Source organism: Tursiops truncatus, chromosome 9, assembly GCF_011762595.2.
Source record: "Tursiops truncatus isolate mTurTru1 chromosome 9, mTurTru1.mat.Y, whole genome shotgun sequence".
Taxonomy (NCBI): domain Eukaryota; kingdom Metazoa; phylum Chordata; class Mammalia; order Artiodactyla; family Delphinidae; genus Tursiops; species Tursiops truncatus.
The window spans coordinates 88,309,900-88,330,050 of NC_047042.1; the positions used below are offsets into that span (position 1 = coordinate 88,309,900).

Sequence of the window (20,151 nt, forward strand, 5' to 3'; positions counted from 1 at the left end):
ATAAGGAGGTTCATGACATTATCTCCCCAATGTCCTTGCATGCTTCCCTCACTCCACTTTGGAACTCAAAGGACTTGGGCAAGGCTCAAGCCTCAGCAGTTCAGCTATGGGGACTGTAACACCATAGCTGGGGACTGTGGAAATACTGTCCATGGCAATTGATGGGACATCCTTCAGGGAAAAATCCCTAATAATGAAGGGTCATTTTTTTTTTTTTTTTTTTTTTTTGCGGTACGCAGGCCTCTCACCGCTGTGGCCTCTCCCGTTGCGGAGCACAGGCTCCGGACGCGCAGGCTCAGTGGCCGTGGCTCACGGGCCCAGCTGCTCCGCGGCATGTGGGATCTTCCCGGACTGGGACATGAAACCGTGTACCCTGCATCGGCAGGCGGACTCTCAACCACTGCGCCACCAGGGAAGCCCCGTGAAGGGTCATTCTTACCAGTGTTACATTTTTGGAGCCACTGTTACATCTTAACCCGACTTCTTTTGCCCAGAACGTAGCTTTGAAGTTCATCTTAAGATTTTCTTGGGTGTCCAGAGTTTTGCTGTCTCATGTGTTACAGCTTCCATTTACTCTCTAGAAAGCCACCCTTGATGACATCCTATTTAGAAGCTTTTTGACTATTTTTCTCTTAATTGTCTCGTACAAATCTGTGTGCATCAGAATCACCTGGAGGCTTTATTACAACACAGATTGCTGGGCATTTCTATCAAGTTCCCTGGTCATGGTTGCTCGTCTAGAGACCACATTTTGAGAATCACTGGTCTTAACAGGAAGAGGAAAAAAAGATCTAACAGTCTGATATACTGTGCTACGTGAAAGTTCTGCGATAGCTTAAATGAGCATATGAAAGGATTAAAGAGGTTTACTGTGACCCTGTTTTCTTTAACACCTATTAAGATCCTGACACTCTCGTATTTCCTAGCTACAGCTTGCTCCTAGTAACTACTCAACATTTATTACAGGCAAACAATTTGTATCAGGCAACTGCGAGAAGAGCAAAACCTCTAGATGAGATAAGTAATATAGTTTATTTCTATGGAATCTTTCCTATGTCCTATTTTCTTTCCACTTATTTTTTTCCAGAAGTGGGATAGAGGGGGAAAATTCAGATTAATTAAAAGTTTGAGTCAAAGCACCGATACAGTTGTAGAGAAGACTGGAGGAGGAAGGCGATAGTAATGGAGTGAGGTAAACGCTGACACGCTGGCTGTAGCACAATTCAAGTTTATTCCATTTGTTCTTGCAACACAAAACTTCAACACAATATTATTTAGCATTCTGATGTACATGAACTAGGATAATATGAGAAACCCAATTGTGTCAAACGCATTACATTGTGGAAAAAATGAACTCAAATATATCAAAATGCACAAAGCACTAGTCTTCCTCCATTACTGCTTAGAAAGATATGATTGTTTCTCCATTTACAAAATAGAATCAGGACAATTTAAATTTTTTAAAATTTTGCATGCAAAACACTGCAGTTACTTATGCAGGAGGGCACCCTCACCAGCTTCTTCTATACACAATCGAGTATACAGTATTGCATGGAAGAAAACAGCAGCTCAGTTGAAGATTTAGGGGAAAAAAATCAAATAGGTACATATAGATTTGAAATCCATTATTTGGGGGAAAGAAATCAATGAATCAAGGGCGTACTTGCTGGCAGCTTCCACTCACTGCACCCACCTACCTCTCCTTCATGCCCCACTGGGTTTAGAAGGTGAGCTGTGAACTACTGCATCGATTCTCGTGCCGTAGCTCAACCGTAAGTCTACAGATACCAGTCTGACGCTGCAAGGGGGAATCTGTTAGTATACTAATGTAGACAGGTAAACCACCTGTTTTCACTTGATACAGTGCATACGATATGACTGACTTAATACAAAACTACAGAACATGCAAGATTTTTTCTGAGATGTTAAATATTACTTCCGTGGAGAACAAAACTTACTTAATCTTTTACTAATGCATGTAGTACCAAAAAGCAGACAAGGTTTTAGCTTCCTTTAGTCAAAATATGAACATTAAGTGTTGTGAATTTCTCTGCCAAGTGGTTCAGAAATACATTATAAATAACCTAGTTAAAAAAAAGAAACTAAACCATCTTGGTCAGTCTATTCTGTTTATCTGTTATTTTCTCAAGCAACTGCTTCATAATTATGGGGTTTACAAAATGGCTGAGAAAGAAGAGGGAAGGCAGAGTAGCCTCTACTGCATTACGAGGAACATGAGGATAAACTGTACACAGAATCACATGGTCTCCAGACCAGGTGACTGTGGAAGCAGACCAGGTTTAGGAATGACAGGACAGTGCACTCTCTGCAGCAGCCAACTACAAAAAATACTTTGAGAGTAAAGGTAAAACTGCGTAGAGAGTAAAATCCAAGCCTTTTAAACAGCAGTATGCCAAGAAGTGGAAACAGAGATATCAAAACAGCTTGTCACTACGCTGACAGTTACAGTCTGATAGAGTGCCCTCCATCTTCAGTGAGGATAGCTCTGTGTTTCAGTTCAGTGATGTTATGAAGTACTGATTACCGACTTTTAATCCAACTCTAATAAATAGGCTGCATTAAGACAGCAGAATTAGCCAAATGTATCAAAGTATTTAAACCAGCATTTTGTGATTGTTTTCTTGGATGCAGGAAAATTACAGGGTTAGGCTAGTTTTAAGTGAAAAAGCCACAGGATAAAAAAAGGGTTCATGGGGAAAAAATACACACACACAAACCCACACACCAACCAACCAATCAGCAAGTGGTCAGTAAGACTTGTTGGCCAGGCTGACTTGGTACTAGTTTAACCCTGCTGTAGAATGCTACATTGCCTTAAAAAATCATCATTAATTCTTTGTTATCCACAATCTGAATACAAGTCCCTCACCCACCCTCCCCCGTTTTAAAAATTTGAGGTACATTCAATTATTGCATGACATGGCTAAGGAAAAACCCTTATATTTTTAGTAAGCTTATATGGATGGCAAGTCAAGGGAATCTTAGTATTTTATATGCAGGACAGCAAATTTAAGGGTATATGTTTTAATTAGCTGTACTGCTCATGAAATAAACATTAGAAAATGTGTCTAAATATTTTCTGCAGGTCCCAAGAACACCATTTTAGGGCACTGTATTTTAAGAACACAGAATACAATTTGAAGTTCTCACATTTTATGCAATGCATAATATAGAAAAGAAAAAATATATATTATGCAGGTGGGTTGGCATACATTCAGCCTATCAACACCTCAGGGAAACTTGGTAACACGCATATTTTTAAGGGATGGGGTTAAGTTTGTCCAAACAGTAAATCTCACCCCAGTGATAGCTTTGGTGCAATAAGTAATCAGCATCCAGGATGGGTCTGAGAGAGGCATTCCAGAGAATGTTCCTTGATTCTCCAAACACAACTGAGGCCAATCCATTCAAATAGCAAATGAAGAAAATCCATAGGTACTAAGACAACTGTTCTCTCTTTATGATACTAACAGGCTTATGGCTATGATTCTATTTTTAAATCCCCTTTTACTACCAGCAGGAGTTTGAAAGTGTTTTCAATGTTCTATAAATGTCTGAATCTAGAGGAAAAAAAATATGCATACTGGAATGATTTCTCCTTTAGACTTCCAAAATTTTGAGATTTTATAAATAAAACTAGTCAGTTTTATCTAAAGATACATGAAATCCATGTGAAGGGGGAGAGGAAATCCAAAGTTCAGCCGCCCAGCAGTTTAGGAGTGTGCCCCTCCTCGCCTTAAATGAGCTTTCACATAAAGCTGGAAGTCACCGAGGGAAGATTTGGTCACCAACCACAGGCAGCGCTCTTAACTATGCCGGGAGATCCCCACTAGAGTGAATCTTAAGGCAGAAGGCTAGAGCTAATTGCTTATCTCAGCACCCTAAGTTACGTCACAGCAGCCACTACTGCTCGCACAGATGGGGCTACCAAATGTATAGTTGGCCTTGGTAGAGTCAGACCCTCAACGCAATCTAATTAATAAATTAGCCAGGGAGCTGAAAAGGTCAAACGTTAATGGTATATTTTGTCTTTGCTCTCCCATGGGTATAAGCTGTGTTTTTTTTCTGGAAATGGAAAAGAGGCTAACCTGATCAGGAATCCTAGTAAAAGCCTGATCTTGTTTTTCTCCTCTCCTCCCAAACATTGTTTTTTTCTGGTAGTCTGATTTGTTATGAATTTCTCTCTCCCCTCACCCCTCTAGAAGTATTTTAGCTGAAGAAGCTGGCAGATAGAGAGTGACAGACAGACAGGCAGCAGTGTGAGGCCACAGGAGAGTCATTCTTCCAGAGCTGTTAGCCCATCCGTCCATCACTGAAGAAGGGCTTTGATTGCCTGGTTGTCAGTGGCTTCAAAGGCAGTCAGTCCATCTGGACCTTTCACAGTCTTATCAGCACCCTGGAAAAGAGGAAAGAGCCTTTATCATTAAACGACGCCCACAACCAGGAGAAGAGAGTGAAAGCCAGGGCGCTTGGCAGAGGCAAAACTCCTTTACTACCGGAGTCCATTCTAGTGAAGGAAAAGCCCCGAACAGCTGGCAAGGTTAGAGACTAAGCTGTAAAAACACCAGATTATTTTTCAGGCACTAGAAATGTAAACTAGAAACACAACTTGCCAGTAACATAGGCAATGACTGACTTTTATTTATACTATCATATATTTACTCAATTAAGCTTTAAAAAAGAAGATCCCTATGTAGTATAAAACAGGGAGGGTTGGGAAGGAAATCACTTTTGCTAAAGAAGAAAGTATTACTGCGACAAAATTATCTTTTTTTCTTGCTTGCAACACTTTTTGGAGAGTGCATAAGTAATACACACATTTGTAAAATCTAGAACTTACAAACCTTTTATTTTAGACAAATTCCTAAAGAACATGTACAATATTGGTCATTATACTTACAAAAACTTAGCAGTAAATGGCTGGGATGTGGGCTAGGAAAGGAGGGTATCTGCTATCATCTAGGGAAATTCTCTCCAGCTTGCTCTCAATGCTTCATGCAGAGAGTGCTGTCATGGAACATTTTACTTGCAACATGGCACTCTAGTTTCGAGCATGTGTACGCATACCTTTGTGTCTATTGTTTTTATCTGTCTTCCCTTATTAGAGTAAAAACTCAATGGGAGTAGAAATCTTGTTCATATTATCCACTATTGTGTCCCCAGTATCTAAAAAAGTACCTAGTGCATGGTGGGTGAATTTGCTCCCAAACCAAGTCTGAACCTCTCTAACTTCCACAGATAGCAACACTCCACCATGGAAAGGTTCTCTGCTAGCTCCAGCCCAACCCGTATTTATTCACCAAATAACCTCTTGTGTCCTGTCCTCCTCCCATTGCCAAGTCCCACTCATTCTTCTGTTCCTGAGGCCTATGGAATTGTCTAAACTTGGCAGGCATGGTCCTGTAGAGACAAACTCTAGTCAAATTCACCAGTCTCTTTTCCCATTAATCTTTCAATACTCTAATCCTCTGGAATGTCACCATTCCTCAATGTACCAGGTGCCATGACTTTACACTTGTTGGAATATGGAATGCCCTGCCCCCTTTCTGCTGGCAAATCCATTCACTCATTCAAGAAATATTTACTGAATGTTTGATGCATAGACACAAAACAAGATAGAGCCTGCCAGTTTGGCTGGTGTGAGAGACAGACAAGTCAACCAGTATGACACAGTGGGATGAGAACAATAGCGTTATGCACAGTGATGAGTGGTCTGTAAACCATAATGGGATGTGGTTAGGAGAGTGTAAGAAAGTCCTTCTGGATGAGGTTATGCTTGAGCTGAGCCTTGAGTAAGTACAAGTTGATTAGGTAAACCAAGAAGGAGATGACAGACATTTTAGCAAGTGTTAAATTATCACAAAGTCCTCCTCAATATGACTATAAAAGTCTGTTTTCTCTTTTTCTAATTGAATTTAACTGCATTATGGAACATCTGGAACTTACAGTTAAGTGAGAGGGAAATCTGTGAGTGAGAACTTCAGTGTGGTGAGTACTCCAACACAGGTTAAGTGACAATAATTGGGACCATTGTATCCAAAACAAATTTTAAAATTTATTTTTTATTGAATTACAATGTTGTGTTAATTACTGCTATACAGCAAAAGTGACTCAGCTATATACATATACAGTATGTATTCTTTTTCATATTCTTTTCCATTATGGTTTATCACAGGATATTGAATACAGTTCCCTGTGCTATACAGTAGGACCTTGTTTTTACCCATTCTATACATAGTAGTTTACATCTGCTAATCCCACATTCCCACTCCTACCCTCTCCCACTGCCCCCCCCACCCCCCTGCCCTGGGGCAACCACCAGTCTATTCTCTATGTCCCTGATTCTGTTTCATAGATAGGTTCATTTGTATCATATTTTAGATTCCACATATAAATCATATGGTATTTGTCCTTCTCTATCATACTAAGTTAAGTAAGTCAGAAAATCTCTAGGTCCATCCATGTTGCTGCAAATGGCATTATTTCGTTCTTTTTTATGGCCGAGTAGTATTCCATTGTATATAGGTACCACATCTTCTTTATTCATTCATCTGTTGATGGACATTTAGGTTGTTTCCATGTCTTGGCTATTGTGAACAGTGCTGCTATGAGCATAGGGGTGGCATGTATCTTTTTGAATTATAGTTTTGTCTGGATATATGCCCAGGAGTGGGACTGCTGGATCATATGGTAATTCTATTTAGCAAAACAAATTATTTCTTATTCAATATTGATAACTGTTTTTATGACTAACATTGTAAACTGTAATTCTGCATTAACAAAAAGTTAAATATCATAGTGAATATCTGTTGCTTTTTAGCTGCCAGACTTCCCTTCTTTTGATAACAGCACCCTAATTTCATTCTGGGTAATCATTTGTCCCCATTGTGTGGACTCCTAGAACTGTAACTTAAGGTGCCATGTACTTTCCTTGCCAGGCATCAAAGCAGGACGCTCACTTCTGGATTTTGAATCTTGATTAGAGAGAACAAAAGAAAGACAACAAGAAGTCAGAGCTCATTTATTTCTGTGTTATCACCCAGAAGAGACAGTTGAGAAGTTCCTGCTATCTAGAGTCTTACAGCTACCATAGCTCTGGCCTCTTCTGAGCCTGGTCCTCCAGCTTTCCTATTGATTCTCTGACTAGTCCAACATCTTCAAAAATTCCTTTTCTACTTGTTAGAGTCAACTTCTGCTATATGCAACCCCAAAAATCTGATTAAAGTATTAAAAATTTTATATAAATCATCTTTTTTTTCTAATTGTAATACAAACTAATCACAGAACTCAGAATACACACCAAAAAACTCGCGGTAAAAAGAATTCCATTGATAATAGCATTAAAAAGAATAAAATGTTAGGAATAAAGTTAATGAACTCAAACCAGTTCTTCTAAAAAAGGTAAACCAATTTTGTCAACGTGGAAAAGGATATTAAAAGAAAATGATTTTTTGATACTTGATGCAGTTATTGGAGAACTTAAGTATATCTGGCCTCACCCCTCTCCTGAGGAAACCATTTTCAGTAGTTATTAGTTCTAGTGATTATTTCCGTGGCTCTAAGTACTATACTCATGCCACTGTTTGAGTTATTAACTTCAGAGATTACCTTCTGACTCCCTGCTGCATGGATGCTGCCCTAGCAGGGAGCACATCCCTTTCCCACATCCTCCCCATGTCTTATACTTCAAATAGCAGTTTCTGTTTCTTTGTAAATATGTTTGTATTTAAAACCTGTTTCTTGTTCCATCAAATTCCTCTACTTTATAAGATACTTTCTCTACCTTCCCATTACTCCCTCTACCTCTTAAATTGCCAGCTTCTCTATTTTGTCAAGATTAACTTTTATATTCGGTTCTGTAAAAACTGTTGTTTACTGATTGATTTTTTCCTCCTAGTCACCATACTGTATATTATATCCCCAAGACTTACTTATCTTATAAATGGAAGTTTCTACCTTTTGACCACCTTTACCCATTCCTCGCCCCCCCCCATCTGTTTTCTGTCACCTGTGAATTTTGAGACTCTTCATATAAGTGAGATAATACAGTATTTGTCTTTCTCTGATTTATCTCACTTAGCATAATGCCCTCAAGGTCATCCATGTTGTTGCAAATGGCAGGACTTTCTTCTTTTTTTAATAGCTAAATAATAATCCACTGCATTATGTGTGCATATGTGTGTGTGTATATACACACCCACACACCCACCCCATTTTATTTATCCATGCATCTGTTGATAGACACTTAGGTTATTTTCCTGTCTTGGCTACAGTAAATAATGCTGCAGTGAACACAAGGTGTAGATAACTTTTTGAGTTAGGATTTTTGTTTCCTTCAGATAAACCCCCAGAAGTAAAATTGCTGGATCACATGGCAGTCCTATTTTTAATTTCTTAAGGAACCTCCATACTGTCTTCCACAGAGACTGCACCAATTTATATCCCCTCCAATAGTGCACGAGGGTTCCCTTTATTCCACATCCTTGCCAACACTTATTATTTCTTATATCTTTGATAGCAGCCATTCTCATAGGTAAGAGGTGACAATTCATTGTGGTTTTGATTTGTATTTGCCTGATGATTAGTGACGTTGAGGAACCTTTTTATGTATCTGTTGGCCATCTGTATATCTTCTTTGTATAAATAAATGTCTATTCAGATCCTCTGCCCATTTTAAAATCAGATTTTTTTTTCTACTGAGTTTTTTTTTCTATTGAGTTATATGAATTCATTATATATTTTGGGTATTATCCCCTTATCAGATACATGGTTTGCAAATATTTTTCTCCCATTCTATAGGTGGCCTTTTCATTTTGTTGATGGTTTCCTTTGCCTTTAGTGTCCAATTCAAAAACTCATCACCAAGACGAATGTCGAAGAGCTTACTATCTATGTTTTTCTCTAGGAGTTCCACGGTTTCAGGTCTTATTTTAAAGTCTTTAATTCATTTTGAGTCGATTTTTGTGTATGGTGTAAGATAGTGGTCCAGTTTCATTCTTTTGCACGTGCCTGTCCACTTTTCTCAACAGTATTTCCCTATTATATATTCTTGGCTGCTTTGTGGTAAATTAATTGACTCTGTGTGTGTGTGTGTGTGTGTGTGTGTATATATATGGGTTTATTTCTGGATTCTCTATTCCATTGATCTATGTACCTGTTTTCACATCAATACTATACTGTTTTGATTCCTACATATTTGTAGTATCATTTGGAATCAGGAAATGTGATGCTGCTAGCTTTGTTCTCTTTTCTCAGGATTCCTTTGGCTATTCAGGATCTGCTGTGGTTCCTAAAAATTTTAGCATTGTTTAATCTAGTTCTGTGAAAAATGCCATTGGAATTTTGATGGAAACTGCATTAAAGCTTGCTTTGGGCAGTATGGACATTTTAACAATACTGATGCTGCCAATCCATGAGCACAGAGTATCTTTCCATTTATTAGTGTCTTTAATATATTTCATCAATGTTGTACAGTTGTCAGCATAAGAGTCTTTTGCCTCCTTGGTTAAATTTCTTTCTAGGTATTTTATTCTTTTTGATGCAGTTTTATGTAGAATTAAAAAAAATTCTCTTCTAATTTGTTATTAGTGTATAGAAACACAACTGATTTTTGTATATTGATTTTGTATCCTGCAAGTTTACTGAATTAGTTGAACAGTTCTAACAGTTTTTTTTTTTTTTTTTTTGCTGTATGCGGGCCTCTCTGTCGTGGCCTCTCCCGTTGCGGAGCACAGGCTCTGGATGCGCAGGCTCGGCAGCCATGGCTCACGGGCCCAGCCGCTCTGTGGCATGTGGGATCTTCCCAGACCTGGGCACAACCCGTGTCCCCTGCATTGGCAGGCGGACTCTCAACCACTGCGCTACCAGGGAAGCCCCTAACAGTTTTTTAGTGGAGTCTTGAGGGTTTTCTATATGGAGTATCCTGTCACCTGCAAACAGAGAACATTTTACTTCTTCCCTTCTAACTTGGATGCTTTTTATTTCTTTTCTTGCCTAACTGCTCTGGCTAGGGACTTCCAGTACTATGTTAAATAAGTGGTGAGAGTGGGCAACCTCATCTTGTTCATTATGTTAGGGGAAAAACTTTCAGTTTTTCACTGTTGATTATGATGTATAGCTTGTGGCCATAGTATGGCCTTCATTATGCCGAGGCATGTTCCCTCTACAGCCACTTTGTTGAGTGTTTTTATTATGAATGAACGTTAAATTATGTCAAATGCTTTTTCTGCATCTACTGAGATGATCATATGATTTTTATCCTTCATTTTGTTGTTGTGGTGTTCACACTGATTGATCTGCAGATGCTGAATCATCCTTGCGTCCCCAGAATAAATCCCAGTTGATCATGGAGTATGATCCTTTTAATGTATTGCTGAATTTGATTTGCTAACATATAGTTGAGGACTTTTGCATCTATGTTCATCAGGGATATTGGTCTGCAATTTTCTTGTGGCATCCTTGTCTGGTTTTGGTATAGGGGTAATGCTGGCCTTGTAAAATGAGTTTGGAAGCGGTCCCATCTGTACTGATGTTTTTGGGAAGACTTTGAGAAGGACTGGTATTAATTCTTCATTAAATGTTTGGTAGAACTCACCAGTAAAGCGATCTGGTCCTGGATATTGATAGACTTTTACAGTTAAAATATATAAACAGTGCTTAAATTACTTCTGGGTAAACACTGCTCACTGTGGCACCTAGCAGACAACTATGATCAGTTTTATTTCTATCGTTCCAAAATCAAAACCCTGTGCAACTCTCCCAAGTGACAGAATCGGGAGATCCACACCCAAGTTTTCCCCACTCCTGTTCATTCATTTACAAATAACAACTTTTGACCCAATTTGTTATGGTTTGGCTAAACTGCTATAACAAAGAGAGGCTAAAACACAATGTATTAAACTAAGTTAATTTACTTCTCTCTCATAAAACAGTCTACTGCTAAGTGTGCTCACCTCCACATGTGCTTCCAGCCTGCTGGATGTGGGGGTGAAAGTCCCCAGTAAGTGGCTTCACATTTTAGGTGATGATCTAGAAGTGGCACACATCATTTGTGCACATCCCATCAGCCCAAACTTAGACACAAAGTCATATCCACTGCAAGGCAAACTGAGATACAAGGACTAGCTAGGCTGCAATGTATGCACCCAGTTAAAACCTGGGGTTCCCCTTCTAAAAGAAAGAGTAAAGAATGGACACAGAAGGCAATTTATAGTCTAATCTATGCTGTCCTGAAAATGCTTTAGAATATTATCTCCAAGTTCTGTCTGTCTAGCCTGCCTCTCCTTCCTGCACCCACTACTTCCACTCCACCCTCCTCCCCTTTACTTTCTCTCTGCTTTGTTTAAATGCTGGATTCTCCATGGTTCTGGTCTTTGGCACTCTTCGCTTTTTGCCTGATCTCATACATGTTACAATTTAAGTTCCAACCTTTATACTCATTTTGAATATCTACCCTGATCTTTAAACCCATATATATATAAACACATATACATGCCACTGAGACTTATCTACTTTAAGTCCCAGAAATACCGCAAACTCTACGATTCCTAAAGTGAATCCATGATCTTTTCCTACAAACTTGTTTCTTTTTCTGGAGTAGTCACTATCATGGTAAGAACCACCTTCCAGGAACTGTGGAGACACTATGCAGTTCTTCTTGTTTACTTCACATGTTATCAGTCACCAAATCTTTAGACCATAATGTTCCTAACATTTTCCACCTGTCCTTGCTACCACTACTTTCTTAGTTCAAGATTTTCATATGAAAATTCTAATGCAAGCTAGCCTCATCCACTGGAGGGCAGAGAGCAGAAGCAAGAAGAACTGCAATTCTGCAGCCTGTAGAATGAAAACCACATTAACAGGAAGACAGACAGAATGAAAAGGCAGAGGACTATGTACCAGATGAAGGAACAAGATAAAACCCCAGAAAAGCAACTAAAAGAAGTGGAGATAGATAGGCAACCTTCCAGAAAAAGAATTCAGAATAATGGTAGTGAATATGATCCAGGACCTCGGAAAAAGAACGGAGGCAAAGACTGAGAAGATGCAAGAAATGTTTAACAAAGACCTAGAAGAATTAAAGAACAAACAAACAGAGATGAGCAATACAATAAATGAAAAATACACTAGAAGGAATCAATAGCAGAATAACTGAGGCAGAAGAACGGATAAGTGACCTGGAAGGCGGAATGGTGGAATTCACTGCCATGGAACAGAATAAAGAAAAAAGAGTGAAAAGAAATGAAGACAGCCTAAGAGACCTCTGGGACAACATTAAATGCACAAGCATTCACATTATAGGGGTCCCAGAAGGAGAAGAAAGAGAGAAAGGACCAGAGAAAATAGCTGAAGAGATTATAGTTGAAAACTTCCCTAACATAGGAAAGGAAATAGCCACCCAAGTCCAGAAAGCACAGAGTCCCAGTCAGGATAAACCCAAGGAGAAACACACTGAGACACAGAGTAATCAAATTGACGAAAATTAAAGACAAAGAAAAATTATTAAAAGCAACAAAGGGAAAACGACAAATAACATACAAGGGAACTCCCATAAGGTTAACGGCTGATTTCTCAGCAGAAACTCTACAAGCCAGAAGGGAGTGGCATGATACACTTAAAGTGATGAAAGGGAAGAACCTACAACCAAGATTACTCTACCCTGCCAGGATCTCATTCAGATCCGATGGAGAAATCAAAAGCTTTACAGACAAGCAAAAGCTAAGAGAATTCAGCACCACCAAACCAGCTCTACAATAAAGGCTAAAGGAACTTCTCTAAGTGGGAAACACAAGAGAAGGACCTACAAAAACAAACCCAAAACAATTAAGAAAATGGTAATAGCAACATACATATCAATAATTATTTTAAATGTGAATGGATTAAATGCTCCAACCAAAGGCACAGGCTTGCTGAATGGATACAAAAACAAGACCAATATACATGCTGTCTACAAGAGACCCACTTCAGACCTAGGGACACATACAGACTGAAAGTGAGGGGATGGAAAAAGATATTCCATGCAAATGGAAAGTGAAAGAAAGCTGGAGTAGCAATACTCATATTGGATAAAATAGACTTTAAAATAATGTTACAAGAGACAAGGAAGGATACTACATAATGATCAAGGGATCAATCCAAGAAGAAGATATAACAATTATAAATATATATGCACCTCATAGGAGCACCTCAATACGTACGGCAAATGCTAACAGCTATAAAAGAGGAAATCGACAGTAACACAATAACACAATAATAGTGGGGGACTTTAACACCTCACTTACACCAATGGACAGATCATCCAAACAGAAAGTTAATAAGGAAACACAAGCTTTAAATAACACAATAGACCAGATTTAATTGATATTTATAGGACATTCCATTAGAAAACAGCAGATTACACTTTCTTCTCAAGTGCACATGGAACATTCTCTAGGCTAGATCACATCTTGGGTCACAAATCAAGCCTCGGAAAATTTTAAAAATGGCAATCGTATCAAGCATCTTTTCTGACCACAATGCTATGAGACTGGAAAGCAATTACAGGAAAAAAAAAAAACTGTAAAAAACCATGAATACATGGAGGCTAAACGGTGCACTACTAAATAACCAAGAGATCACTGAAGAAATTAAAGAAGAAATAAAAAAATACATAGAAACAAATGACAACAAAAACACAATGACCCAAACCCTCTGGGACACAGCAAAAGCAGTTCTAAGAAGGAAGTTTATAGCAATACAATCTCACCTCAAGAAGCAAGAAAAATTTCAAACAATCTAACACGACACCTAAAGCAACTAGAGAAAGAAGAACAAAGAAAACCCAGTCAGTACAAGGAATGAAATCATAAAGATCAGAGCAGAAATAAATGAAATAGAAATGAAGAAAACAATAGCAAAAATCAATAAAACTACTAAAAGCTGTTTCTTTGAAAGCTGGTTCTTTCTTGCCTCTGCAACCTTCTCACATTGCTGCTTCTGCTTGGAAAGGTACTCCAGTTCTCTATTAGATTCTTGGACACTAAGTTGCTAAGATTCAACTCAAGTGTCAACTGCTTTTTGAAGTTATATTTGTGGTACCTAAAGTTGTAATGACATCCTTATTTATAACACACTATGCCCTTGACTCCCAGGACCACACGTGACCTCTTCTTCCTTTAGGTGTCTGCTGTTACATAAACTCCTGCCACAGCAATCACAACACTTTGTGCACTTGTTTTACATTTTACTAAATATGGTGACAGCAGTAACCATGTTTATCAGTCTCTGAAATCACAAGGCCTTGCAGTGTCAATAACAGGCTATCAAATGATATTAGAAAAATTAAATGTTTTTTAAAATTAATTGATATAGACAGGGACTGTACACATACAATAAAGGACTAGGCTCACCTGCTGATAGTTACAGCGTGATTCTGATTGTGATAGTTTCCTGGAGGAGGAAACGGTTGCTACAGCCAAGTTAAGTGGCCCAAGTAGAGAGACAGGCCATTTGTCATTTGTCATTCTAGGGAGTAAAAAAGCTTTAAAACCTCACCAGTAATTTCTTCATTTTCAAAAGTTACCGTTTTAGACAATCAAGTATTATTTGATAGTTAAGTTGTAGAATATGGGGAATGTTTAAAAAAATTCATCATACTATCTCTGCCCTTGAATAGAATAGTTTACAATGTAGCTAGAAAGATAAGATATACTGGCATGAAACAAGAGTGCATCTTTATCTACTTCTTACTTCAGATAGCTCAATGCTGCTTTATACCACCAGGTTTTTTTGTGTGTTTTTTTAAAAATTACCACCAGTTCTTAATCTGGACAAATAGGCCAGAAAACTGGATTAGTAACATTTTAAGAATGAAACTCTTAAACTTGTACTCAGGTTATCTGACATTATCTTGACAGAAGGCTTTCGTGGCAAAGATGATAATTATAATTATACTAATCAATTGTTAAAACACTACGCAGCTTTGTTTCAGTGCAAAATTTATCAAATCAATTAAAAAATTAGCATTTAGATACACACATGACATCTTGGCGGACATTTCTGTATTATGTTGCTAGATACTGTTTCACAACCTTGGAATATAACCACTATCTCAGCAATAAAAATTTAGCAACCATGGTTTGGTATATTCAACTCACTTTTGGAAAGAAAGTGGGTTAGAATCAAGTACAAAAGGAATGCCTGAATAAATATATCTGATATTAAATGTCCCAACAAGGACTCTTAAAATGTAAAGGAACAAAGCAATTCTTTGTGCTCTCCCTTTAACCACTTGATTAACTCTTATTCAATTGTTTCCGTGAAGCCCTTCTGGAGTTTCCAGGACAGCTGGCTCCCTCTCTTCCTGTATGCCCCCTGGCACGTTGCTGATCATACTTCAAGGTGTATACTGGGTTGGTCAAAAAGTTTGTTCGGTTTTAAGTAAAAATAAAAGACACATTTTTCATTTTCACCAAGAAATTTATTGAATGGATTCATTAACCAAATGAACTTTTTGGCCAACCCAGTACTACAGCTTGGCTCATCCAAAGTCTAGCGCAAACCCCTTTTTTCTGTGCTTTCATCTCCTATAGAGGCTGAAAAGGCACTGAATCCCCAGACTCCCTTAAAGCTACAGGTGGCCATCTGGCACAAAGCTGGCATCTCGTGGATAGCTTTCCTTTTCCAATAAAGCCTCAGGGAGGAGAGTGTCCTTAACTGTTTCCCTTCTCCCTGCCCCAAACAGACACAATGCCTGGAGGTTCAGCAGTCATCTTGCAACCGTAAGGAGTGGGTAAGACAGGGGACAAGAGAGTGTGGGGTACTGAGGACAAGTGGAGCCAGCTACTCAGCCCTGGACTGCTTACCTTCAGGCATTTCATTAAGAGCCACTTGTTTTTTTCCTAAGTTGAGATATAATTGACATAGACCATTATATTAGTTCTAGTTGTACAACATGACGATATGATATATGTATATATTGCAAAATTCACCACAATAAGGTTAGTTAACATCCATCACTGTAGAGTTACGATTTTTTTTCCTTCTGATGAGAGCTTTTAAGCCTTACTGTCTTCACAGCTTTCAGGTATATAATACAGTACTAAGGATAGCTACCGTGCCATTGTTGCATCCCCAGGACTGACTTACCTGGTAATTCTAGGCCTCTAACCTTTTGACCCCACACACCCTCCACCCAGCCGCCTGCCTCTAGCAACCATCAATCTAATCTGTTCTCTGTATCTGAGTTTGTTTCGTTTTTGTTGTAGATTCCATATATAAGTGAGATCATACAGTATTTTTCTCTGACGTATTTCATTTAGCGTAATGCCTTCAAGGTCCATCCATGTTGTCACCTAGAGATTATCATACTAAGTGAAGTCAAAGACAAATTTATGGTTTCACTTTTATGTGGAATCTAAAAAACAGTACAAATGAACTTATTTACAAAGCAGAAACAGACTCACAGACTTAGAAAACAAACTTATGGTTACCAAAGGGGAAGGGTGAGGAGGGATAAATTGGGAGTATGGGATTAACAGATGCACCTACCATATATAAAATAGATAAATAACAAGGATGTATGTATAGAACAGGGAACTATATTCAATATCTTGTAAGGGAAAAGAATTTCTAAAAGTATATAGATATACACACACATATATATGTATAACCAGATCACTTTGCTGTACACCTGAAACTAACACAATATTGTAAATCAACTATACTTCAATTTAAAAAAATTGTGAATCACTATATTGTATACCTGTAACTTATATAATATTGTACATCAACTACACTTCAAGATAAGAAAAAGCAGGTGGTGTGGTTCAAGGACATACTGAACCTGGCCACCCAATTTTACCACAAATTAGCTGTGTAACTTTAGGCAAGTACCTTAACCTTTCTGTGCTACTTTCTGCAAATAAAATGGTAAACCTAACATGATTTCGGCAGTAACTCCTAGATCAAAAATTCTCTTAATCTCTCTTAAAAATAAGAACTAATTATACAATGGAATATTATTCAGCCACAAAAAAGAAGAGCCACTTTCTTGTTTAAATCTCTGTAGTAGGAGTTTTTGTTACAGTTGAACCCTACTTCCCTTACAGCACTTGTCATAGTCCTTTATTATCTGTTAACTGTGCTTCATTGGATACGAAACCATAGGACCAGGTGTTAAATCTTGCTTTCCTAACTTCAATGCCATGCTCCTCATCTGCACCCCCTCTGCCTCTCTAAACAACATGCTAACCATGCAACAGGGAATGACATGTATTCTACATTTCTCTTCATTTTATTTCTCCTTTGGAGACAGTGACTACAGTTCATTTTCAGTTGCATATATAATGGTCTTAGATTTGTTCTTATGTTACCCCTTGTGAAAATATGATTTTTAACATCTCCACTGTAGTCATATCTAGCAAAAACAGAAAGATCATTTCAAGGTTTCAGAGAGAAATTCATCATGGAAATACAAGGGATGGGAGAAAGTATAAATGAGCCTTCAAATTACTTCTCTCCAAAGACATTCAGATAGTGAGCCAATATATTACCTATGATGTGGTACACTGTAAGTTTTGGATGAAAAGTTTGTTTATATTTGAAACAGTCATTTTCATAAAGCTTGCTTTTCAGGGAACCCTCATTCTTGCAGCAAGTCTTCCCTTTTCTGAGAAATACATCAAAGTCATCTGCATCAATCCTAACTGGTCTTAGTATTTACTGAGAATTTATGATGAGCTCAGTATTGCCGTCAATGACTTGCATACAGTGTCTCTTCTAACTACTTGGCTACACTGAGAGGCAGTGTAATGTAGTGGTTACAGACACAAGCTCTGGAGCCAAAGTGATGGGGTTTGAATCCTAACTCTCCTCCTATCGAGCTGTGTGATCCTGGGAAAGCTTCCTAATGCCCTGGGCCTCAGTTTCCCCAATGGTAAAATGGGGGATAAAAATCGTACCTACTTCATAGGATTACTGTGATGATTAAGTGAATTAATATATGTAAAGCACTTAAATGACATTTCCTATGTATAAGTACTATTTTAACTATGAGCTAATTTACCTGCTCATCAACTCTATGTGATGAGTACTGGCCCCATGTTGCAGAAGAGGATGCTTAGACTGAGATGATAAGGAATTTATTCAAAGCCCCAAAGGTATTAGGAAGGAGAACTCAGAACCAAACTTGGGGGTGTGTGATGTCACAACACACAGTTTATGTCACTAACAGAAACTATCTAAAATAATGATGCACTCCAGTCTAAAAGAGCTAAATAGGTAAAAAAACAATGAGCTTACAATGGGCATACTTGTGGATGAGATTTGTGAGATATATCAAAACAGCATAACAACTGGTTTCTTCAGTTATTTAGGGGGGTAAGTTTTCTAGCTGTATCAATTCTGCTAGTCCTTCTCTAACACAGTTTCTTAAACTAAGGCAATTCAGAAAGGCATTGCTCAGTTCTTTGCAGGTCATCTGTCCTAAAATTTTTTTGAAACCAAACCTGCCCATGTTATATGGAGAACTCTGGGGATTCCAAGTAATCATAAAATGTGTGCTTGAGAATGTGTGAAACTGTTTAGATTTTACTGGGAGTGGAACAGTGAGCAATTTGAGTAAAAAAATGTTTCTACCTACCAGCACACCTACTTATTTAGGCTGAAAGGGTTGACTTCTAAGTCCTTATATCTTACGCACTTGATTCTCAATTCAAGCAGCAAAATCTGTACCGTAGATCCTTCTTGAGGATTTGACAATGCTGGTATTTGAGAGGGGTATTCAAATTTTATTATTAACTGGCCGCTTGATTTTTTAAAATACAGCACGGAAAATACATGAGGCAAAATCATCAATGTTATCAGATAAGGTGGTTTTCTATATTTTCTTAACAGACTGATTTTTAGTACTTTTTCTTCTCTACAGCAATTGTACATAAGACGTTAATCATTTTGACTTTCTTTTTATAAAAGGAAGGTTGTTGAGTAAACCTTTGTTTCTCACTCATTTGCCCCACACAGTGAATGTACAGAGTGGTCTGAAACAGCTGTGCCTCACTAACATCAGAGTTGCACAAGCATCAGTGGTTACATATTTCCGTTGTAAGGTTACAGCAGATATCCTAAGGAGGTAAATTCTTTTTTTTTTTAAACATCTTTATTGGGGTATAATTGCTTTACAATGGTGTGTTAGTTTCTGCTTTATAACAAAGTGAATCAGTCATACATAAACATATGTTCCCATATGTCTTCCCTCTTGCGTCTCCCTCCCTCCCACCCTCCCTATCCCACCCCTCCAGGCTGTCACAAAGCACTGAGCTAAGGAGGTAAATTCTTTGACACAGTATAAAGCAGAGAAATGATGGAAAACAAAAAAGCGAAGTTTCTTTTGGACTTTTCTCTCTCAGATATAGCTTCGTATTATCACTAACAACAAATGGGTTTATAATAACAAGTATACTGTCAGTTTGTTTCTGTAATCTAAGAATAAAACAGTAATTATAATGTTTTAAAAACTTTCATTAAATTTTCAGTTCATGAGATCTGTGATTCTCTCATGCTGGGGTAATTTTTCTATTTATTTGTTTAAAAGAATTCTTGTTTTAATAGGAGGTTGACTGGTCATTTTTAATATATAGTATATAAAGGACAGAGTATAAACCACACTAGAGTAAATGACTGAAAGCTTACGTGTCTGAATTCTAAATGATAGCGAACTTAAAGGTTAACTTGTATTATCTTTTAAAGATGTTAAGTATTTCCCCTTTCCCCACAATATCCTTTAGTGGATTATTTAGAAACAGTTTTCCTTAGAAAATAAGGATACTTCTTAAAATCCTTTATTATCAAAGGGATTACATAGATTATAAAGAATTTTAATAAGTATAAATATTATAGAAATTTGGTATATATTAAATACTATATACTGTACTGTTAAAGGAAATGTCTAACATGATAGTGTATTAATGCTACAGGTAAACTATTATTTCTCTTAGAGAACTGTTTCTTTAACTACACAGAAACTAGATGATTTCAAATTATATGTAACTGAAAAATAAATGAATTTTGGACTTATGAACATCCATTGATTATAACATTATAGTTCAAGAGTACCACTTGAAGATTAACTCTCTTCTAAATAATGTGTTC

The 20,151-nt window shown here is 37.7% G+C and overlaps 1 protein-coding gene and 1 long non-coding RNA gene across 3 annotated transcripts in view; one reads left to right on the top strand and one right to left on the bottom strand.

Moving 5' to 3' along the window:
* Positions 1 to 19,091, top strand: part of LOC141279578 (uncharacterized) — a 34,684-nt gene extending 15,593 nt beyond the window's left edge. The window contains exon 3 of the long non-coding RNA XR_012334088.1: positions 19,024 to 19,091. This is a non-coding gene — a long non-coding RNA (uncharacterized lncRNA). The remainder of the gene's footprint in view (positions 1 to 19,023) is intronic.
* The window catches only part of MTPN (myotrophin), a 61,914-nt gene continuing 42,975 nt past the window's right edge, over positions 1,213 to 20,151 (bottom strand). Inside the window, exon 4 of one of the 2 annotated variants that reach the window (XM_019950718.2) lies at positions 1,213 to 4,417. In XM_019950718.2, coding sequence (XP_019806277.1) covers positions 4,331 to 4,417 — 87 coding nt within the window. In that variant the 3' untranslated portion in view covers positions 1,213 to 4,330. Of the gene's footprint in view, positions 4,418 to 6,064; positions 6,996 to 20,151 lie in introns of those variants that run through there. The other variant, XM_019950789.3, reaches the window with a different exon arrangement.